The sequence below is a fragment of the Oncorhynchus keta genome, chromosome 33, assembly GCF_023373465.1.
Source record: "Oncorhynchus keta strain PuntledgeMale-10-30-2019 chromosome 33, Oket_V2, whole genome shotgun sequence".
Classification (NCBI taxonomy): domain Eukaryota; kingdom Metazoa; phylum Chordata; class Actinopteri; order Salmoniformes; family Salmonidae; genus Oncorhynchus; species Oncorhynchus keta.
This window is the reverse complement of record NC_068453.1, coordinates 12,658,968-12,683,775: the sequence shown is the minus strand read 5'-3', so window position 1 is coordinate 12,683,775 and position 24,808 is coordinate 12,658,968. Positions and strand designations below refer to the sequence as shown.

The window sequence follows — 24,808 nt, the reverse complement described above, 5'->3', positions numbered from 1 at the left end:
AGACTACGGCTCTGACGTCTGTACAGGCCATTAGGAGGGGAACACACACAGAACACACACACCATGCGCTTCCTCTCACACACACACACACACACACACACACACACACACACACACACACACACACACACACACACACACACACACACACACACACACACACACACACACACACACACACACACACACACACACACACACACACACTCGTCAGGATCATGTGGTTAGCTGTGCTGTTTGGCACCGTGGGGCCTGTTACTGTCTGTGTTTATGTCAGTGTGGTCCTCCAGGCATGATGTCTCTCCCGTCCATTCACCGTCCATTCACTCCTCCCTGCAGCATCCATTCCCTCCCAATTCCTCTCTTTCTCTTCCTCTCTATTTCTCCCTTCTCTCTCATTCTCTCTCTCCCTCGATTCCACTCTCTTTGTCTATCCACCCCTCTCTCTGCCCCCCCCTCCCTCTCTCCAGTCTCATTCAGGGCAGAAGCCCTTCTTATATTGGATTATGTTGTTGTGGTGTGATGGGTGTTGGGCCGTCTGGTGGTGGTATTACTCGGAAGCAAAGGATTAAGGGAGTTCAGTTTTCTTAGAAAAGCTGTTTTTATCAGGGTTTGGAACCGGTTCAGGGGACAGAACTTAAAACCTGAAAAGAAGGTTGTTTTTCAATGAACAGAATCAGAGCCAGAAAAGTGATCTACAGTGCATTCGGAAAGACCACTTGACCTTTTCCACATTTTGTTGTGTTACAGCCGTATTCTAAAATGTATGAAATAGTTTTTTCCCCTCATCAATTGACACATAATACCACATAATAACAAAGCGAAAAACAGTTTTTTTAGGATTTTTCTAAGTTATTAAACAGGAATAACTTCTTTACATAAGTATTCAGACCCTTTGCTATGAGACTCGAAATTGAGCTCAGGTGCTTCCTGTTTCTATTGATCATCCTTGAGATGTTTCTACAACTTGATTGGAGTCCACCTGTGGTGAATTAAATTGATTGGACATGCTTTGGAAAGGTACACACCTGTCTATATGAGGTCCCACAGTTGACAGTGCATGTCAGAGCAAAAACCAAGCCATGAGGTCGAAGGAAAAGGCACATGACAGACCGCTTGGAGTTTGCCCAAAGGCACCTAAAGACTCTCAGACCACGAGAAAACAAGATACTCTGGTCTGATGAAACCAAGATTAAACTCTTTGTCCTGAATGCCAAGCGTCACACCTGGTCCTTCTGTAGCTCAGTTGGTAGAGCATGGCGCTTGTAACGCCAGGGTAGTGGGTTCGATTCCCGGGACCACCCATACGTAGAATGTATGCACACATGACTGTAAGTCGCTTTGGATAAAAGCGTCTGCTAAATGGCATATATTATTATATTATTATTATCTAGTCCACAATCATCTCCTTTGCCTTGATCACGTTGAGGGAGAGGTTGTTATCCTGGCACTACACGGCCAGGTCTCTGACCTCCTCCCTATAGGATGTCTCATTGTTGTCGGTGATCAGGCCTACCACTGTTGTGTCATCGGCAAACTTAATGATGGTGTTGGAGTCGTGCCTGGCCATACATTCATAGGTAAACAGAGAGTACAGGAGGGGACTGAGCACGCACCACTGGGCCCCCAAGTTGAGGATCAGTGTGGCAAATGGGTTGGCACCCACCCTTATCACCTGGGGGCAGCCCGTCATGAAGTCCGGGATCCAGTTGCAGAGGGAGGTGTTCAGTTCCAGGGTCCATAGCTTAGTGATGAGTTTTAAGGGCACTATGATGCTGAGCTCTGAGCTGTAGTCAATCAATAGCATTCTCACATAGGTGTTCCTTTTGTCCAGGTGGTAAAGGGCAGTGTGGGGTGCAATAGAGATTGCATCATCTGTGGATCTGTTTGGGTGGTATGCAAATTGGAGTGGGTCGAGGGTTGATGCGAGCCATGACCAGCCTTTCAAAGCACTTCATGGCTACGGACATGAGTTCTACAGGTCGGTAGTCATTTAGGAAGGTTACCTTAGTGTTCCTGGGCATAGGGACTATGGTGGTCTGCTTGAAACATGTTGGTATTGCAGACTCAGTCAGGGACATGTTGAAAATGTCAGTAAAGACACTTCCTAGTTGGTCAGAGCATGCTTGGAGTGCATGTCCTGGTTATCCGTCTGGCCCTGTGGCCTTGTGAATATTGAACTGTTTAAAGGTGTTATTCACATCGGCTACAGAGAGCGTGATCACACTGTCATCCTGAACAGGTAATGCTCTAATGCATATGCTTCAGTGTTGCTTGCCTCAAAAAGAGCATAAAAGTAATTTAGCTCGTCTGGTAAGCTCGTGTCACTGGGTAGTTCGCGGCTGTGCTTCCCTTTGTAGGCTGTAATAGTTTGCAAGCCCTGCCACATCAGACAAGCGTCGGAGCCAGTGTAGTACGATTCTACCTTAGTCCTGTAATGACGCTTTGCCTGTTTGATTGTTAGTCAGAGGGCATAGTGGAATTTCTTATAAGCTTTTGGGTTAGAGTCTCGCTCCTTCAAAGCAGCAGCTCTACCCTTTAGCTCAGTGCAGATGTTGCCTGTAATCCATGGCTTTTGGATGGGGTATGTACGTACAGTCACTGTGGGGTCGACATCATCGATGCACTTTTTGATGAAGCCAGTGACTGATGTGGTTTACTCCTCAATGCCATCGGAGGAATCCCAGAATCCCATAATCCAGTCTGTGCTTGCAAAACAGTCCTGTAGCTTACCATCTATGTCATCTGACAACTTCTTTATTGACCGAATCACTGGTCCTTCCTGCTTTAGTTTTTGCTTGTAAGCAGGAATCAGGAGGGTAGATTTATGGTCAGATTTGCAAAATGGAGTGTGAGGGAGAGCTTTGTATGCGTCTCTGTGTGTGGAGTAAAAGTGGTCTAGAGTTATTTTCCTCTGGTTGCACATTTAACATGCTGGCAGAAATGAGGCAAAACGGATTTAAGTTTCCCTGCATTAAAGTCCCCAGCCACTAGGAGCGCCGCCTCTGGATGAGCGTTTTTCTGTTTGTTTATGGCCGTATACAGATCATTGAGTGCAGTTTTAGTGCCAATATCGGTTTGTTAAAGAATATTGATGAAAACTCTCTTGGTAAATAGTGTGGTCTACAGCTTATCATGTGATACTCTACTTCAGGCGAGACTTACTATTAGATTTTGTGCACCAGCTGTTGTTTACAAATATACACAGACCACCACCTCTTGTTTTACCGGAGTTGGCTGTTCTATCTTGCCGATGCAGCGTAAACCTCTCCAGCTGTATGTTATTCATGTCGTCGTTCAACCACGACTCAGTGAAACACAAGATATAACTGTTTTTTACGTCAAGTTGGTAAGATATTTGTGATCATAGTTTGTCTATTTTGTTATCCAATGATTGTACGTTGGCTAATAGGACTGATGGTAGAGGCAGATTACCCACTCGCTGTCAGATCCTTACAAGGCACCCCAACCTACATCCCCGATATCGCCTTCTCTTTCTCATGCGAATCACAGGGATTTGGGCCTTGTCGGGTGTCTGAAGTAAATCCTTTGCGCCCGACTCATTATTAATAGAGAAATCTTTGTCCAGTACGAGGTGAGTAATTGGTGTCCTGAAATCTAGAAACATTATGTACAAAATAAGTCACAAATAACGCAAAAAAACACACACAATAGCACAATTGGTTAGGAGACCTTAAAATGACAGCCATCTCCTCTGGTGCCATGGTCAGGATTGAGGCAAAGATGAACGGTTGATGAAAACCTGCTACAGAGCTCTACAGTAGCTCAGAATGGGGCCGAATGTTCACCCTTCCAGCAGGACGACAACAACCCTAAACACACAGCCAAGACAACGCAGGAGTGGCTTCGGTACAAGTCTCAAAATGTCCTTGAGTGGCCCAGCCAGAGCCCGGACTTGAACCCGATTGAACATCTCTGTGCAGCAACACTCCGCATCCAACCTGACAGAGCTTAAGAGGATCTGCAGATAATAATATGATAAACTCCCCAAATACAGTTGTGCCAAGCTTGTAGTGTCATACCCAAAAATACTTGAGACTGTAATCACTGCCAATACTTCTTTATTGGTAATAGATTTGCTACATATTCTAAAAACCTTATTTTTAGTATGGTTCAGTTTAGGTTCTCAGAATAATCCTATTTCAAGCTTCAGATTGTCATATAATATTTTTGATGAGTTTACTAGATATTACTTGTCTTTTTGTGAACCATCATTTGAATGAAAACGATAGACAACTGGATGTTCATTCATTAATATACTGTATGTAAAATATACAGGAAAAATAATCTTCTTCCCCACTTGAGCTCATGATGTGAATGACACTTTTACCCAGTTGTATGTGTACTGTATATACAGGTCTGCTCAAATCTTTTCACTGACATGTCTCTTGTGGTTGTTGTTCTTGTGCCCCCTGAGGACAACACTCTGACTCTGAAGTCTAAGCTCTGAGATGTAACACTCAACAAACAGGCCCCTGGGGAGGAAAAGACAGGCTGCGTCTATGGTCTAAGCACCACAACACAGAACCTCCATTAGTGCCATTAGAGCCAATCCTGCAGGGGTCACACACACACACACACACACACACACACACACACACACACACACACACACACACACACACACACACACACACACACACACACACACACACACACACACACACACACACACACACACACACACACACACACACACACACACACACACACACACACACACACACACACACACACACACACACACACACACACACACACGCACACACACACACACACACACACACATGATGGAGTTTCCTGCTGTGTTGACATGTGGAGAAAGCCTCCTTGGGTTGGCTGAGCACTGGTTGATCCATGGTCACAGCAGGGAGAGAGAGCAGGGGTAGACCCGTAATGGCATCTAGAGAGAGAGAAAGTACTATTACATGGAGAGGTCCAGTAGAGCCGTAATGGTGGTCAGGGAAGTCGGTGTACACCTGAACCAGATTACCCGACCCTCGGTGCCGGGTCGGATCGGATTTGTTTGTCACAGGTCTGATTTGCTGGTAAGGACCCATACAGACCTGAATGCGACTCATGCTGCTGCTCAGGCTTTTCGCGAGAGTACTATGTGTAGCTTTTAGTTGTTGGACAATCACGAGTCATCAAAGCACCACTATCCTCTGGCTCTGTGTGTGTCGTGGCAAGCAAGTTAGATCAATGGAAGATGGAATTAAAATGAGGGAATTAAAAGTTAAATGGGAAGGATGTTTCAACCAGCAAGAGCCAACAGGTAGGCTAATAATACTCTATAGAGTTGTTGTAATTGTGTAGGACAGGGAAAAGTGCAGCATATGTAGCCTCAATTAGCCAACCCAGCTACAGTAACTTAACTAGCTTCTCTTTTCAGTTTGTTACAGTCAATATTTGACCATTATTTAACTAGGCAAGTCAGTTAAGAAAAAAAATCGTAATTACAATGACAGCCTACCAGGGAACAGTAGGTTAACTGCCTTGTTCAGGGGCAGAACAACCGATTTTTACCTTGTCAGCTCCAGGATTGAAAAAAGCAACCTTTTAGTTTCTTACCCAACGCTCTAACCACTAGGCTACCTGACGCCTCTATTGGTACTATGTTATCAGATTGGATGATAACTAACCTAGCAGGAGGTCAGGAGATGCCATAAAAACCGGCCACGAGGGGCAACAGTGAGCACTATTACCATCAAGCATGCTTGAGCTTTGCTAAGGTGTTGTGGACGGGAATGGTGGATGGGCGTAAGCTGTGAGCTCCGATGGTTGCATGTCCAATTCCAGTTTTTATATATGTTTTTAACCCTATCCCAAACTTTAACCCTTAACTTCTTGCGTCGAGCCATCCCGGATCCGGTATCGTGACTACAGCCTCAAGCTCATTACCATAATACAACGTTAACTATTCATAAAAATCGCACATGAAATGAAATTAATCTATTTGCTCTCAAGCTTAGCCTTTTGTTAACAACACTGTCATCTCAGATTTTCAAAATATGCTTCTCAACCATTGCAAAACAAGCATTTGTGTAACAGTATTGATAGCTAGCGTAGCATTTAGCGTTAGCATTCAGTAGGCAACATTTTCACAAAAACCAGAAAAGCATTCAAATAAAATCATTTACCTTTGAAGAACTTCGGATGTTTTCAATGAGGAGACTCTCAGATAGCAAATGTTCAGTTTTTCCTGAAAGATTATTTGTTTAAGACAAATCGCTCCGTTTTCTGCGTCACGTTTAGCTACGAAAAAAACCTGTATCCAGGATTGTGTAAATCTATCCGCAAGTTCATTAGCATAACACAACGTTAACTATTCATGAAAATCGTAAATGAAATGAAATTAATCTATTTGCTCTCAAGCTTAGCCTTTTGTTAACAACACTGTCATCTCAGATTTTCAAAATATGCTTTTGAACCATAGCTAAACAAGCACTTGTGTAACAGTATTGATAGCCTAGCATAGGATTATGCCTGTCTTTCAGCATTCAACATTTTCACAAAAACCAGAAAAGGATTCAAATAAAATCATTTACCTTTGAAGAACTTCAGATGTTTTCAATGAGGAGACTCTCAGTTATATAGCAAATGTTCCGTTTTTACAAAAACTTTTTTTTAATCCAATAATGACATAGCGCCCCCATAGGTTGAAGAGGTTAACTTGACCATTCAGAATTCATGCCTAAATTTAACCTTGGAAATTTGACTTTTATGCATAAGGGTTTGGACATCTGATTCTGCGGTGAGACTGTGAAAGCTTGTTGCTCTCCCTCCTCCCCGATGCCTGCATCTTGTGCCACTCACACACACCACACGGCCCCTCCCCTGCATTCTGCTAGAGCTCCTGTGTTTCTCTCTCCCTCTGCTTTTGCATTAACAGCTTCAGTTAAAAAGGTAGCTCCAAAAAAACTTTTCTGCTGCTTCCCTCACTCGGATAGGACCCGACCCGGTCTTTACAGGATCAGGTCTGGTAGTCGTCTGATTCGTTCGGATCGGGTTTCCATATATTTTTTAAAGTGTTTATTCAGGTAGGATCCGGAGAGGAAAGTGCTGGGTCCATTTCGTAATGGGTCCAACTTTTTGGATCCGAGAAGACCTCTAATGTACACACAGTTTCCAGGAAGCCTGAACACTTTCCATGGATGGCTTGGGCTGCTTGACCTTCTGGGTGCTCACCCACTGTCTGAGTGAAAGCATATTAGCAGAGATGATTATATGCCTGTTTTTTCATCCATGTAACAATGATCTAATCATTTAATCTAGTGTATCATTTTATTCTCCATCTCTCAGACCAGTATGCTACTATAAGAAGAATAATTTTGGTGGGTGCTTATATTTGTCCTATTTCACATGGGAATTGGAAATGTGTTATATCCCAACTCTCCCTGAGACACCCTTGGAGAGTGGGGTCATGGCCAGTGTCAGCCATTATCAACGGCGACGCTGGAGCAATTAGGGTTAAGGGCCTTGCTTAAGGGCACATGGACAGATTGTTCACCTTGTCAGCTCGGGGATTCAAACTAGCGACCTTTCGGTTATTGGCCCAACACTCTAACCACTAGGTTATAGACACGGATTGATTTTGTGCACATCAACCTGCCATATGAAACATGGATTGGTCATTGCCTTATGAATACAGTTTTCCATAGCATGAGATGTGTGTACAGTACCATTTAGATACGACCATGAACACTGCACAGTGATTGTGCAGAAATTCTGTTTTGATTAGTTGTGTGTGTGTGTGTGTGTGTGTGTGTGTGTGTGTGTGTGTGTGTGTGTGTGTGTGTGTGTGTGTGTGTGTGTGTGTGTGTGTGTGTGTGTGTGTGTTTAGCTTCCAGCTGTGTCTTATTAAGCTTCTCTCAGGACTGTTAGAAAGCTGAATGAGTTCACCCAGGGTTGGGTGAATTATCTCTCTCTCTTTCTCTCCATCTCCCTTCTCCTCTCTCTCCCTCTCTCTCTACCTCTTGCACTCTCCCCCCCACCTCTCTTCCTCTCTCTCTCTCTCTCTCTCTCTCTCTCTCTCTCTCTCTCTCTCTCTCTCTCTCTCTCTCTCTCTCTCTCAATCCCCCTTCTGTTTCTCCCTCCCTCCATCCCTCTCCCCCTCTCCTCCAGCGATCTAAGAAAACAGAGGCAGAGTGTTTGTATAATGCCTGGCTAAACTCTGGCTGTTCCACTGAGACCCACACGCCCCCAGTTAAAATGTTGACACTTCCAATCCTGCACAAATTGTCCAAGAGCCATTCTTCCTCTGAACATTAGGGTGCTCTGTGTTTATTTAGATAATCAAGGATATTTCCTCCCCTCCACGTCGGCAAAAACAGATGTCAACTTCACTGGTGCTGTGTTCTTCATAAAACACGAGCACACTACAAAAAGTACAGTCAGAATCACCCATACAACCCTTATGGGTGCTTCTACTGTTATAATTTCAATAGTAAGTATGCTGGATGATATTGTACTATGGAGTTTGGAGATATTTTATTCATCTGCTGATGAATATTCTGATTTTGATAATTCATAGTATTATATGATTCTATAATATTTTGCAGCAAAAGGAAATGAGGGCCTACATTATGGAATAGATTTTCATCCATTCTTCTCAGAGATGGAAGCATGCAACCACATAGGCCTACAGTAGGGATATTAGAGTTCCTGTGTCTCAATATTCACTTCGCATGAGAAGTTAATGACTCAACTGACGTTCACGCCACACACCACATCAATCATTGGGCGGTGAAAGGGGATCGCACGTCACGGAGGATGCCGCTTTCGCGAGCCGTGACGCACGTGATGTGATGCTCTCTGACAGTAATGGCAGTAAAGAGGTACACGACACCAGTCACGTAAGACTGGCTTGCCATTAGCAAGGGAAACGCTCCACTTAGAGGGAACCAGTGGAAGGAACTGTGTGTGTGTGTGTGTGTGTGTGTGTGTGTGTGTGTGTGTGTGTGTGTGTGTGTGTGTGTGTGTGTGTGTGTGTGTGTGTGTGTGTGTGTGTGTGTGTGTGTGTGTGTGTGTGTGTGCGTGTGTGTGTGTGTGTGTGTGTGTGTGTGTGTGTGTGTGTGTGTGTGTGTGTGTTTGTGTGTGTGTGTGCATAAAGCCATTGGATGCATGAAGCCATTGGATTGCCTCTTAATGCGGCTTGGCTAACGAAGTGAAGGGGTGCACGTTGCGGAAACCACGCATCATGATTCTATCATTTCCAGTCTGGCGTTTCCTATGAAAATAACCACGATCCAGGGCCAATGTATATCAGACCTTGAATTTCTCTTCGATGGAAGAACAGGGCCTTTTCCAAATGGCAAAACTCTAACACATACAGTGGGGCAAAAAAGTATTTAGTCAGCCACCAATTGTGCAAGTTCTCCCACTTAAAATGATGAGAGAGGCCTGTAATTTTCATCATAGATATACTTCAACTATGACAGAAAAAATGAGAAAAAAAAATCCAGAAAATCACATTGTAGGATCTTTAATTAATTAATTGGCCAATTATGGTGGTCTGTCATAGTTGAAGTGTACCTATGATGAACATTACAGGCCTCTTTCATCTTTTTAAGTGGGAGAACTTGCACAATTGGTGGCTGACCAAATACTTTTTTGCCCCACTGTACATACATATTACATGCTAGATACAATTGAATGCATGCAGTGAGACACGCAATGTATGAAATATAGACAGTTGACCTCAGGCATCCAGCTTTGATGCAAAATGTACATACATCTATACACGCACACGCCAACGCCAACGCACAAAGACACGTAACACTCACATAGAACACATAGGTCCTACTCACCCCCGGGCCACCACCACAGCACTGTGATGACTTGTAATGTAATTGTGCACAAAATCGAATCAAAATGTATTGGTCACACACACAGTTCTGCATATGTTATTGCAGGTGCAGTGAAATTCTTATGTTTTCAACTCCAACAGTGCAGCAATGTCTGGCGATACAATAACAATATTCACTTAATCCAAATGTAAAACAAATCAAATAAATACTTATCAGAACGAGCAATGTCAGAGTCCGGAGTATAAATAAATACAGAACCAGTCAAAAGTTTGAACACAGCAACTCATTCCAGGGTTTTTCTTTATTGTGACTATTTTCTACATTGTAGAATAACAGTGAAGACATCAACACTTTGAACTAACACATATGGAATCATGTAGTAACCAAAAAAGTGTTAAACAAAATATATTTTACATTTGAGATTCTTCAAATAAGCCACCCTTTTGCCTTGATAACAGCTCTGCACACTCTTGGCATTCTCTCAACATACATGATTCCATGTGTGTTATTTCATAGTTTTGATGTCTTCACTATTATTCTACAATGTAGAAAATAGCAAAAACAAAGAAAAACTCTTGAATGAGAAGGTGTTCTAAAATGTTTAACCGGTGGTTATTGTGGAGTCCATTGCTCCCCCTTCCTCTCCCCTTACATTACGTTTAGATGTATCCGTGTTTTTCATTTGGTCTGTGTAAGGATGTTTTTACAGTGATTCAGACTCTGTTCTGTGAGAGACGATCCATTGACGTATGTGTATGTGGTGCACCGCAGCAGATGGGGCCGACTACACAATCCAACATCATTCTTTGTGTTTCTGAGTTCAGGAGGGTAATTATTTGCATCTGATGCACAGTGGGACTGGTGTTGATGACGCAGGCTGCTAGGGAGAGTGCGGAACCATAGGATATGTAGTTGATTTATATAGGACCAGAGGGAGTCTGTCTACTTTAGGTGTTTTTCAGCATTGTCATGGAAATGAATCCCAAATCAAATCTGATGAAAACAGAAACCACTTTTTGAACCAGAGGGCACAAAGTCTATCCTAGGACTAAGTTTAGACTGATGTATCCGTATCTGGAGCTGAGATAATGACTGTTTGTCAGTGTGCTCGTCCCTGTAGACCACTGATTCCTGCTGCTTGGGTGTCTGCTCATCCTGATGGAAGTGATTTAGGACACCAGACACGTCCCTATTACCGCTCACAATGTAATCAGTGGTGTGTCCAGGCAAGGGGTGAGATGGTTAATGTAGCTCCTCAATAGCCAGACCATTAGACCTGCTCTAAGCCAATCACAGCCCCTCATCAGCCCCTCTCTGCCCCTCTCAGTAGCCCTGCCACAGGGACTGTACCTGCCCCAGGGGACTGGACAGGGACAGAGGGCTTCCAGACACACACACACACACACGCAAGCACACACGCACGCACACACACACACACACACACACACACATACACACACAAGACTGATGTCACTCACACGCACTCACAGGAAGCAACAACATGAGTCATGGTCTAGAGGGGGATAGAGAGGCAGGTCAGTGTCAGAGAGTGATACACCTGCAGTGTATTTCCATCAACATTTGTAATACAATCTCACCCAGATTTCATACTTTGACATGTCTGTTTTAGTGTACAGTATACTTCAAATGTTCCTGTGTGTCTTGTCTAGATGAGTGTTCCTTGCTTAAAAGGGGTTTGTCCTATTCTCTGTGTATGACTTTGTTTTCTGTCTGTAGAGTGTCAATCCAGGCCTCTTTCTAACACGGTAGCTCCAAATCAGACATCCATGGGAGTCGTGCCAAACAGCAGACTTTTAACCTGCCTCTGTGTCTGTCTGTCTGTCTGTCTGTCAGTCTGTGTCCATTGATCTGACCTCTGTCTGTGGTTCATCGCGGTTCTCACGGAGCACTAAGAGCCAGTGATTTGTCTGGTTCTGTTCAATTAATCTGCGGAGCAATAACCCCTGCCATAAAAACATTCCCAGATGGAAAAAGGTGCCCACTTGCCCAAATATGCCTGGTTCAGGGTGGCCTCCAACTTTACAACGTTAATGCGGGCACGAGCCCATATTTCACATTTTGAAGGAATTGTAATGGTTTATTTTATTTTATGGTGTGTTTTTCCTGGATATGTTTTGAAATGAATTTAGATTCCCCCCCCTTATTTTACATTTACAGCAACGGCCTGGGGAATATTTACAGAGGAGAGGAGGGGGGATGAATGAGCCAATTGGAAGCTGCCCTCTAATTTCTGCCTACTACGTACGTTGCAGTTCTCAGAGAAAATGTAACAAAGAAATGAAATACATTCGTACAGGTAATTTTAACTGGCAGGCAAAGGTCAGGAAAGTCACTTTGCACGCAAACGTCTCGTTTAATTCTTTAGTGTAAATTAGATTGATACTGTAGTAAAATAGCCTGTCAATGTTCCACCTCTGGCAGCCTGTTGTACGGTATTGACTCTATACTAATTCAGAGCATTGATTGAGAATCATTCAAGTTTAATGGGCCTGTAGGTTGGTAAGTTTTCAAACTGTAAATACCCCCAGACAGATTATTACGATCTGATGTTCAGGCTCTGAGTTGAATGTCTCCTCTCATCCAACAGATGCTGTACCTAGATCCACATGCTCCTAACGTGTGGTCTACCCACTCCTCCCTCCCACAGCCTCTCCTTCTCCCTTCGTCATACCAACCTCTCCCCTATACCTCACCCTTCACATCCCCTTTCCCTCTCCCTGACCTCACCCCTTCTTCCTCTCACACCTTTTCCCACTCTTTCGTCTCCTCTCCGCCTTCCCTTAGTCACCGTCACACTCACCTCTCCCCTCCTTCCCCCAGTACACAGCAGGTCCGTGAGGTACTGAGTGACGCACGAAGATAATGTGATCAATAAGCAATCCCAGAACAGGCTCCTAACTGATCGACAGGACCGACAGACAGAGGGACAGACGGCCAGACACAATTAGCATCAGTAAGCACAGCTGATGGCCCATGGTGACGTAGATGAGTGGTCTCTCTCCGTGAGTCATCAGCCCGTCCCGAGGGTCCCTTCAACAAAACCCACCAGCATGACTGCCACTGTGAGTGAGAGAGTGATGGTGAGAAGGAGTAGACGTAGAGTGAGGGAGGAGGAGAGAGAGAGAGGGACATAAATGATGTGAGATTGAGGTAGGGGGGTACAGATGGAGTGAGAGTGTGAGGGACAGGGGGAGTATGAGAAGTAGCGAAGATGGGAGGAGGAATAAAGATGAGAGAGTGAGGAAGGAGAGGAGTTGTGATGTAGTGAGTATGTGTTCTAGCATGACTGAACCCAGATCAGATGCGCAGAATCAGGTATTTCCTCCAGGGAGAAGAATGCTGTATAATCCCACCTGGGAAACAGAGTGCTGTCTCTCTGCAGACTCTCTCTCTCCCTTCTTCTCTCTCCCCCCTATCCCTCTTTTCCCCCTCCCCCTCTTAGTCTTTTCCCCGCTCTGGTGGCTGAGATATAAGCTGCAATCTTCAGATGAATAGGTCAATGGCGATACCAGCTTCTAGGAAGGAAGCTCCCAGTGGCACATGTTTTCTTGGGACCCCTCCGTCTCTGTCAAGCAAACTCTTGGCCATAAAACTTAACCAACGGGGACACACAAATGATTAGATAAGAACGCACTGCACTGAAGAATGGAGCAAGGAGACCGAGGATGGAAGAGCCCTAGACAGATGGTAAAATAAAGGAGGAGGCCTGTGGTGTATAATGCTCTTAAGGTACAGAGTCAATGTGGCAGTGAATCAAAGTTTTAGATTTAATCGGGTTTAGATTTATTAGGATCCCCATTAGCCTACGCCAATGGCGAAAGCTAGTCTTACTGGGTGCCGACACAACGAAAAAGACAATACAGACAAAAGTTAATTTGAAGTTGAGACAAATAGTTTGAGACCTTAACTGGTTAATAACTGCACTCGTGAGATGTAGCTAGCTGTCTGATGTACATGATGATGTAAATGTTCCCTGGCCCTGTGTCTGTTGTTTACAGCTAAGGCCACTCGTAGCAGCTGCTGGCCAGAACGGCTTTGTCTCACCTCGTTATGTAGATGAGCCCTGGGCCCTCTTCGGGCCTGGAGTGGTCCAGTCGTGACCCGCAGGGACGGCAGAGGGGAGGGAGAGAGGGCTATCTGTCTGTCACTCAGCCAAGGGCTCTCTCTCTCTCTCTCTCTCTCTCTCTCTCTCTCTCTCTCTCTCTCTCTCTCTCTCTCTCTCTCTCTCTCTCTCTCTCATTCGTCAATAGTGTAGTGGTGTAGTCGTGACGTGCGGGTGCGTTGTGATGCAGGCCTGTCCGTCATGTTATTCAGCCAGGAGTCCTTTCAGAACAGTCTAAAGACACTCATACAGGGACAGGCCATTCACAACACATACCCTTTATTCCTTACAAGGACTTGTTTATTTGGGTGACTTTAACACCTGTTCCCTTGTTTAGTCCCATCCCTTATACACCAGCTCCATCTCCAGTCACATATGCCCCAGTTTATTTCTCCAGCTTCAAAGCCCCAGTCCCAACTCTGGGTTTCTAGAAACCAGGTTTTTATGGGTGTGTACACAGTCCGAGTAGTGTAGTTCATCCATTCTCTATAGTCGTCTATGGGTTTTCCTGTCCGGTGGCTGGGGGTGGCCGGAAGCCTAGTGGTTAGAGCGTTGGGCCAGCAACCAAAAGGTTGCGGGATCGAACGCCAAGCTGAAAAGGTAAAAATCTGTCATTCTGCACCTGAAAAAGGCAGCGAACCCACTGTTCCCCAGTAGGCCGTCATTGTAAATACGAGTTTGTTCTTAACTGACTTGCCTTGTTAAATAAATAAGAATAAAATAACAGGGGCAGGGTTGTGATGTTGCAGCATGCAAGTCTCTTAGTGTTTCACAGCTCTGTCCGTGTATGTGGTCCCTCTTCCCTCAGGATTTCCATTACTCACCTATCGCTCCAACATGTAAACATGTGGTGTGTGAATGCTGCCGTGGTGCCACTGATTTTGTTGAATGGTAAAATTGAGAAAAACACATGGAGTCCTTTTCAGAGTTGCGTTTAATCGAGTGTTTTTGCACTGGGAATGTAACACACAGGCCTGGTGTGTGTGTGTGTGTGTGTGTGTGTGTGTGTGTGTGTGTGTGTGTGTGTGTGTGTGTGTGTGTGTGTGTGTGTGTGTGTGTGTGTGTGTGTGTGTGTGTGCCTGTGTGTGTGTGTGCCTGTGTGTGTGTGCCTGTGTGTGCGTGCGTGTGTGTGTGTGTGTGTGTGTGTGTGTGTGTGTGTGTGTGTGTGTGTGTGTGTGTGTGTGTGTGTGTGTGTGTGTGTGTGTGTGTGTGTGTGTGTGGGTGTGCCTGTGTGTGCGTGCGCATGGAAGCAGACTATAGTAAACACAGTGAAATGTGTCAATATTCATAATGTGTATGAGAGCTGCTAAAAAATCCATGGCAGAAGAATTGGGATCAACTTCACCTGTCATTTATGAGGCATTTACCAGACTGTTTTATTCAAAAGGACTCGTATTAACATTACATTTTCAGTACGTGTGACCCCTGCAGGAATTGAACCCACAACCTTGTCATCTTTCCAGGCCGGCTCGGTCCTCCCCTCCCGCTCCGTGGCTCGACGACTCATTGCGAGCTCACAGAACAGGGCTCCGGGCAGCCGAACGGAAATGGAGGAAAACTCGCCTCCCTGCGGACCTGGCATCCTTTCGCTCCCTCCTCTCTACATTTTCCTCCTCTGTCTCTGCTGCTAAAGCCACTTTCTACCACTCTAAATTCCAAGCATCTGCCTCTAACCCTAGGAAGCTCTTTGCCACCTTCTCCTCCCTCCTGAATCCTCCTCCCCCTCCCCCCCCTCCTCCCTCTCTGCAGATGACTTCGTCAACCATTTTGAAAAAGAAGGTCGACGACATCCGATCCTCGTTTGCGAAGTCAAACGACACCGCTGGTTCTGCTCACATTGCCCTACCCGGTGCTCTGTCTCTCCAGATGTGCGTCTTGTGACGGCCGGCCGCCCAACAACCTGCCCGTCGACCCTATCCCCTCCTCTCTTCTCCAGACCATTTCCGGAGACCTTCTCCTTACCTCACCTCGCTCATCAACTCATCCCTGACCGCTGGCTACGTCCCTTCCGTCTTCAAGAGAGCGAGAGTTGCACCCTTCTGAAAAAACCTACACTGATCCCTCCGATGTCAACAACTACAGACCAGTATCCCTTCTTTCTTTTCTCTCCAAAACTCTTGAACGTGTCCTTGGCCAACTCTCCCGCTATCTCTCTCAGAATGACCTTCTTGATCCAAATCAGTCAGGTTTCAAGACTAGTCATTCAACTGAGACTGCTCTTCTCTGTATCACGGAGGCGCTCCGCACCGCTAAAGCTAACTCTCTCTCCTCTGCTCTCATCCTTCTAGACCTATGCCTTCGATACTGTGAACCATCAGATCCTCCTCTCCACCCTCTCCGAGTTGGGCATCTCCGGCGCGGCCCACGTGATTGCATCCTACCTGACAGGTCGCTCCTACCAGGTGGCGTGGCGAGAATCTGTCTCCTCACCACGCTCTCACCACTGGTGTCCCCAGGCTCTGTTCTAGGCCCTCTCCTATTCTCGCTATACACCAAGTCACTTGGCTCTGTCATAACCTCACATGGTCTCTCCTATCATTGCTATGCAGACGACACACAATTAATCTTCTCCTTTCCTCCTTCTGATGACCAGGTGGTGAATCGCATCTCTGCATGTCTGGCAGACATATCAGTGTGGATGACGGATCACCACCTCAAGCTGAACCTCGGCAAGACGGAGCTGCTCTTCCTCCCGGGGAAGGACTGCCCGTTCCATGATCTCGCCATCACGGTTGACAACTCCATTGTGTCCTCCTCCCAGAGCGCTAAGAACCTTGGCGTGATCCTGGACAACACCCTGTCGTTCTCAACTAACATCAAGGCGGTGGCCCGTTCCTGTAGGTTCATGCTCTACAACATCCGCAGAGTATACCCTGCCTCACACAGGAAGCGGCGCAGGTCCTAATCCAGGCACTTGTCAATTACTGCAACTCGCTGTTGGCTGGGCTCCCTGCCTGTGCCATTAAACCCTACAACTCATCCAGAACGCCGCAGCCCGTCTGGTGTTCAATGTTCTCTCACGTCACCCCGCTCCTCCGCTCTCTCCACTGGCTTCCAGTTGAAGCTCGCAACAAGACCATGGTGCTTGCCTACGGAGCTGTGAGGGGAAGCACCTCAGTACCTCCAGGCTCTGATCAGGCCCTACACCCAAACAAGGGCACTGCGTTCATCCATTCCCTACCACTGAGGAAGTACAGTTCCCGTTCAGCCCAGTCAAAACTGTTCACTGCTCTGGCTCCCCAATGGTGGAACACACTCCCTCACGACGCCAGGACAGCGGAGTCAATCACCACCTTCCGGAGACACCTGAAACCCCACCTCTTTAAGGAATACCTAGGATAGGATAAAGTAATCCTTCTCACACCCCCCCCCCTTAAAAGATTTAGATGCACTATTGTAAAGTGGCTGTTCCACTGGATGTCATAAGGTGAATGCACCAATTTGTAAGTCGCTCTGGATAAGAGCGTCTGCTAAATGACTTAAATGTAATGTAAATGTAAATCTTCACCAGTTGAACGTGTTGTGTTTTCACACAGGGAAGTGTTGGACTAGGCAGATGTGTGAACCACAGAAACACCAACCCCATAGTTGAAATGACCCTCACGCTAAGTAGTTTCTATGGGCATCATGAATGTTCCATTATTTGTTAATGGGCTTGGAAGGCCTTGAAACCCTCAGGAGGATAACTAGCAAGGCATCTAGATACCGTTTAGTAGCCAACACTGTTAAAACCACCCCCAGATCCAGTGTGTGTGTGTTTCTGTGTGTTGGTGCGCGTGTCCATGCAAACGCAGGTGCACCTGTGTGTGTGTGTGTGTGTGTGTGTGTGTGTGTGTGTGTGTGTGTGTGTGTGTGTGTGTGTGTGTGTGTGTGTGTGTGTGTGTGTGTGTGTGTGTGTGTGTGTGTGTGTGTGTGTGTGTGTGTGTGTGTGTGTGTGTGCGCACATCTGTGCATGTCTGCATGGGAGTCAGATCATACAGCATCCAAAAGTGTTAATAGTAAACCTCCATCAGCCCTGCCTTTTCTCTCCTGGCTGTCTGATACCCCCCCTGACCAGAGTTAATGCATCTATGCCAGGAGTCTAGCAGCAGCAACCCCCTCTCTCTTCCTCCCTCCTATAAAGTGTCAGGGTTTCAGGCTTCAGGCCAAATTCTCACTGGTGCAAGGAGGCCTGATGAGGGTCCAGGGGATTGGCTGGCAGCGTCCAATTCCATGTCCAGTTGGAAGGTGTCTGTGAGCTCTGTGCTGCGTTTCATTCCAAAATGTTTTGTTAGCGTTTGCTTTCGTTCACTTTCCTTTGTAGATTTGAGATGATTGGATTGGTGAAAGGGGAGGGAGTAACTATCTGGAATGAAATGTAGCCCAAGACTCAGGTGCATGACTGGTCTTTTCCAGAGTCCAGAGAGAGAGAGGAGAGGAGGGATGGACTATCTGGGGTAGAGTTTAGTTGAAATACAGGGGTAGTTTACAGTGTCTAATGCCCTGAGAATGAGTCTGGAAAGAGGCTCCACCTGCAGGTGTAAAGCAGCACCCCACATTGTTTGCAATCTCCCCTAACGAGGAGAAACAAATCAAGTAGATTGAGAGACAGTCATCCCAAGTCCTGGAATGTAACTGATTGAAAACCAGGGCTTAAATTACCAGAGAGGAGAGAGACAACATAGAGGGAGAGAGAAGGGGAAGTTATCCCTGCTGGCACTAGGTTGGAAGTGAACATTTTATGCGCCATGCGTTTGGACAGCCAAGGAGGCTAAATTGATATGAAGCTATCGTTAGAGAATGATATTACCGTGGCCCCGGGCATCATAAAACAAGTATTATGCTGGTTATGAATGAATCATAGAGCTGTGAATGGTAATCTGGCACAACACTGCATTAGGCCCCAGTGGTTTCCTACCTTCCCATAGTCTTTACATTATCACAAGTGCATTAGAGCCCTAATGAAGGCCATCTGAGAGAGCAGTGGGGCTGAGTGGAGGGCCCACGTACAGGTTTGACCAGGTGGAGGTGTGTGTGTGTGTTAGTGATGCGTGGGTCAGCTGTTTGTTCACCCATCCGCAAACGGCCAACTATATGTGATCGAGTGAAAATCTGAGGCCCAGACCATAACCCGCAAATATAGAAAAAGCTGTACAGTCAGAGATGACGAAGCAATGTTTTGACGTACTTTTTCAGATAGGCCTATGTTTGTTCTTGTAATTTCGGACATTTTGGTAAGCTATTTGTTCATCAACTATACTTAGATACATGCAGCTTCTCTTCTGTCATTGCTTGTTGCCCTAGAATACTAAATAAGTCCTTGCTCACCAGGATAATGTTAGAAATCGATAGAATGAATGATTCAAAGTTTTCCCTTTCTTCTCAGCTTCTCTCGCCCTGCAAAGACGGTTAGGGACCGGGGATAAAATGCAATAACCCCCAAAAAACGAAATATTTTTTATGCAACATTTCCAAATGACATCTGTTTGACCCGTTTTAGAGAAATGAAAAGCTGTCAAAACTACCCAACACGTTTTTGATATGATTTCGACGTAGATGCATATTTTATGTAGTTGAAATACGATCAGATTTTATGAAGCTGATAAAGAGATCACCTTCATAGACATTTATTCACTCAAGACGCTGAAAAAAGTCAATCATATTTCTCCACTCCTTCATCCACAAAATATTTCATGACCCTAAACCCGCCCACCCTGCGGATGTAACCACAGTGATTGCGGGTTCTGAGTCAAACACGCATCACTGTTGTATGTGACTACAATGAGCAGGGCAATGAGACAGAGGGAGAGGAGAGATAAGGAAGACACAGGGATGCAGCTTAAGCCCCACCCACCCTGTTCAACATTTATATCAACGAATTGGCGAGGGCACCAGAACAGTCTGCAGTACCCGGCCTCACCCTCCTAGAATCTGAAGTCAAATGTCTACTGTTTGCTGATGATGATCTGGTGCTTCTGTCACCAACCAAGGAGGGCCTACAGCAGCCTAACCGACTAAGCCTACAGCAGCCTAACCGACTTGCCAAAACTATAGTTTCATTTCTCAGAACAGGAATAGACTGACGAGTTTCAGAAGAAAGTTATTTGTTTCCTGCCATTTTGAGCCTGTAATCGATCCCACAAATGCTGATGCTCCAAATACTCAACTAGTCTAAATAAGGCTTCTTCAATCGGAACAACAGTTTTCAGCTGTGCTAACATAATTGCAAAAAGGTTTTCTAATGCTCATTTAGTCTTTTAAAATGATAAACGTGGATTAGCTAACACAACGTGCCATTGGAACACAGGAGTGATGGTCGCTGATAATGGGCCTCTGTACGCCTATGTAGATATTCCATTAACAATCTGCTGTTTCCAGCTACAACAGTCATTTACAACATTAACGATGTCTACACTGTATTTCTGATCGATTTGATGTTATTTGAATGGACAAAAAATGTGCTTTTCTTTCGAAAAACAAGGACATTTCTAAGTGTCCCTAAACTTTTGAACGGTAGTGTACATAATATGACATTTGTAATGCCTTTATTCTTTTGGAACTTCTGTGAGTGTAATGTTTGCTGTTAAATTTTATTGCTTATTTCACTTTTGTATATTATCTACTTCACTTGCTTTGGCAATGTTAACATATGTTTCCCATGCCAATAAAGCCCCTTGAATTGAACTGAATTGAGAGGGAGATATACTGAAGAGAGAGAGAGAGAGAGATATTCTGGAGAGAGAGAGAGAGATACTGAAGAGGGAGAGAGAGAAACACTGAAGAGAGGGAGAACGAGAGAGATAGTGAAAGAGAGTGAGATAGTGAAGAGAGAGAGATACTGAAGAGAGAGAGAGAGAGATACTGAAGAAAGAAAGATACTGAAGCCAGAGAGATGGAGATCGAGGCTGTAGAGAGGGAAAAGGAGACTTGAGAGAGAGACTGGAGAGAAATAGAGAGTCATTACCAGTGTTGGTGTTTTGTTCCTGGTAAATGAAACACACTGCATCATCATCCTCTTATTAGGTAGATTGCCTCATCTGTCATTTAATAACACACAGACAAACAGTTCTCGTTTGCACCTCTGCCTCTCCATCCTCTGTCATCCTCCCTCATTCTCTATCATGCTCCCTTCATCCTTTGTCATCCTCCCTGAGAGTTCTTTAATGCTCTACTTTTCTCTTTCTGTCTAAATGAACAAAACACTTAGAGTTAGTAGGAGGACATATCAGGCTCTCTGTTTGCTCATTAGATTTTCATGAGCTGTACACTCACTGCTTACTCAATCCCCTCTGGTTCAGCGGTGGTCCAATGTCTCCTGTTCTTCTGACCAGGGACTTCTTTTTAACATTTATCCAGAGTGACTTACAGTAGTCAGTGCATGCATTTTTATACTGGTCCGCCGTGGGAATTGAACCCACAACCCTGGCTTTGCAAGTGCCCGTGCTCTACCATTACGGGTCTCAGACTGAGCCACACGGGACCCAGTTACTCTGTTACTGGTAACTTGTTTAGAACTGGTTGGTTCTGATGGCTCAGTTGATTAGCGTGTCGTGACTAGTACACAGTCTCTGGAGTAAGTAGTGGGTTTGATTCCTTAGTGGGCTACTGTATCATGTGTCAACTGTAAGTCACTTTGGATAAAAGTGTCTCCTAAATGACTCTATTATTTATACGATACATTAAAGCGGGCCCTGGATAAAACTGGAAACAGTTTAAAATCCTAAACCATGGAAAGGAACACTGCTCTGTTTCAAATGCTACTTCTCTGATGATTTTACCAGAGAACTCAATCATATGAAAGGTACAGCCCCGGCCCTCTATTTTTACTTAAAGTTACTCTGCTGGACTTCTAGGAAAACAGCCCAGACAGACTATAATATAACATATAGACCTGCAGGTTTTTATTGGAAGTCTAGGAAAACAGTCATAAACAATCTTGACGCTTGAGAGAAGTCTTTGACAGATGAGAGAAGCTCAAAGCTGTCGGACATAGCCTACATTGTAGACTTGGCTCACTTAATGGGCATTTGGCTGAGACTCACCATCCAACCACGGAGAAGATCAGGTGGGTCTTTCTCTGATCATTAGCCTCTCTGTATGTTTCCTGGTCTTAAAACCTATGTGTGTATATATATCATAACAACATACGCAGCTAACTACAGTGTGGTCAGAGGGAGAGAACACATATATTGGACTAGAAGCAGAATATTTGTTTTTCTTCCCCAGCTGTATTAAGTAGATACAACACCTGTCTAGTTAACCAGGATGTTGAGTGGTGGTTAGGGGCTTGACTGGCGTTGAGTTGTCATTAGTAGGGGTTAGGGTAAGGGGATTCAGGACAAAGACTGGGGTCAGTGTTACTGAGGGAGGGAGACGACTACAGTACCAGCCTCTCCTCTTCGAGGAAGAGTGGAAGAGACAAAAATACAACATCCAGAGAAAAAGTATTGGAATGATCCTTTTATAAATAAATGTTGTTTCCACTGACTCTCTCTCTCTTTTTGAAAAGGTTGTGTTAAAATAATTCGAGGTTGAGTTTGTGGCTCAATGGGAATCTGGGTGAGGACCCAACCAATAAGAAGTGTTACGTAATGTTACTGTAGGTAACGCACAGCTGGCCGTCCACAGACACAGTCAGCTAGTCAATGCAGGACTCATTCTCAACAGCTGAGTTAAGCCATGGTGCTTGCCTACGGAGCTGTGAGGGGAACGGCACCTCAGTACCTCCAGGCTCTGATCAGGCCCTACACCCAAACAAGGGCACTGCGTTCATCCACCTCTGGCCTGCTCGCCTCCCTACCACTGAGGAAGTACAGTTCCCGCTCAGCCCAGTCAAAACTGTTCGCTGCTCTGGCTCCCCAATGGTGGAACAAACTCCCTCACGACGCCAGGACAGCGGAGTCAATCACCACCTTCCGGAGACACCTGAAACCCCACCTCTTTAAGGAATACCTAGGATAGGATAAAGTAATCCTTCTCACCCCCCCTTAAAAGATGTAGATGCACTATTGTAAAGTGGCTGTTCCACTGGATGTCATAAGGTGAATGCACCAATTTGTAAGTCGCTCTGGATAAGAGCGTCTGCTAAATGACTTAAATGTAATGTAAATGTAAGTCGCCCCATCAGACTGCAAAAGACTGGACACTTATAATACAAGGACACCTCTTTCTTTTTTTTGCTCCCTGCAAGCAGATACTCAAATCAGAGACAATGTAACGGATTTTAGAGGGACTCGTTCACCTTGTTGCACATCGGTTCAAACAGTGGAATATTCAAGCTACTGTATATTTCAGTCAGTTTATGGATTCCCTCTTCGCGGCAGGTAGCCTAGTGGTTAGAGCATTGGGCCAATAACCGCAAAGGCTGCTGGATCGAATCCCCAAGCTGACAAGGTAAAAATATGTCGTTCTGCCCCTGAACAAGGCAGTTTACCCACTGTTCCATGATAGGCCATCATTGTACGTAAGAATTTGTTCTTAATTGACTTGTTAAATAAATAAAGGTTAAATAAAAATAAAAAAGATAAAATAATTATCCTGCCTTACCTTGAAGATTATGCCAGGTTAAACTAGTCTCTGTATCTGTCAGCAAAATGGCAATGATGCTGTGATGTTGATTCTGCGATGCTTCCTGTCTGGCGATGCGAGTGTAAACGAGCCTGCACTTAGCATGGCGTGCCTTCAGGAGGGAGGTTCGTGTGTGTGTGTATGTTCGTACTGTGTGTTGTCTATTTGCTAATTAGAGTGATTAAAGTTTTAGCCTGGCAGAGGCCATTATGCTGTGCTGAAAGGCTCGGTACGCCCCAGCCTCACTGTGAAATGACATTAAAGCCTTGTTGAACAAAATAGAAAGTGTTGAATAGAGGAATAGAAGGGAGGAATGAGAGGGGGACGTAGATGAAGATGAAGATGAAGCCTGCAAGCGTAGGTAATGCGCTCTTTTCTTCATCAGCACCGCCTCGCATTTATTTTTAGCCCTCAGCGGAGAGGGGGGCTTGGAGAGATAGTGGAGGATGATAGAGAAGAAGATACTGTAATACAGTAGTAGACTGGAGTAGACTGGAGGGTAATGGTGAATGCACTCTAAACTGGTGGCTCTCTCTCATCCCCAGATGATCTCACAGACTGAATGGGACCACAAGAGGAGTGCCCGGGGATCCCAGGTAGGACAGAGAAGGGGAGGAAGGGGGAACATGCTTCTTTTTCTAACACTTTATTGAATGAACACTTCAGGTCAGTACAGTGATGGGGAGGGAGGAGAGGGGGAGAAAGGATGGAGAATACTTCTGTCTCTAACCGTATTGAATGAACACTGACGGAGCGAGAAATCGATAACGCTACTTCTCACTTCTCCACCTGACTGACCAGTGCTTGCGTGCATATCCCCTCCTCTCCTCCTTTCCGCCTCTCCCCCTCTCTCCCTCCCCCCTGGTCAGATGGGGCAACTGCTGTCTCAGTCTGATCAGGAAATACTTAAATACGTTCCTTTAGGTGGCTGGTTTTGTTTTAAGAGTCAGGTAATTACGGAGCAACATAAAATTGCATGCCTCGACATTGATCTAAAGTCAGTTTGTGGTTTTCTCCCCTAGTGGTTAAGGTTAGGATTAGGGGAGGATAAACTAATCCTAGATCCGTGTCAATCTCAGTAACTGAAAAGTCAATAGTTAAAATCCCGAGCTGGCCAAAAATCTGCCATTCTGCCCTTGAACAAGGCAGTTAACCCCCAACAACAACTGCTCCCTGGGCACCGATAATATCTATTAAGGCAGCCCCCCCAGCACCTCTCTGATTCAGAGGGGTTGGGTTAAATGTGGAAGACACATTTCGGTTGAATGCATTCTGTTGTGCAACTGACTAGGTATCCCCCTTCCCCTAG

At 45.3% G+C, this 24,808-nt stretch overlaps 1 protein-coding gene across 2 annotated transcripts in view; it reads left to right on the top strand.

The window, feature by feature from the left end:
* Positions 1 to 24,808, top strand: part of LOC118366240 (cGMP-inhibited 3',5'-cyclic phosphodiesterase 3A-like) — an 84,704-nt gene that overhangs the window by 16,994 nt on the left and 42,902 nt on the right. The window contains exon 2 of one of the 2 annotated variants that reach the window (XM_052491916.1): positions 24,045 to 24,095. The exons of the other annotated variant lie outside the window; for it this stretch is intronic. Within the exon in view, the coding sequence (XP_052347876.1) occupies positions 24,045 to 24,095 (51 nt within the window). The remainder of the gene's footprint in view (positions 1 to 24,044; positions 24,096 to 24,808) is intronic. 2 annotated transcript variants of the gene reach the window in all.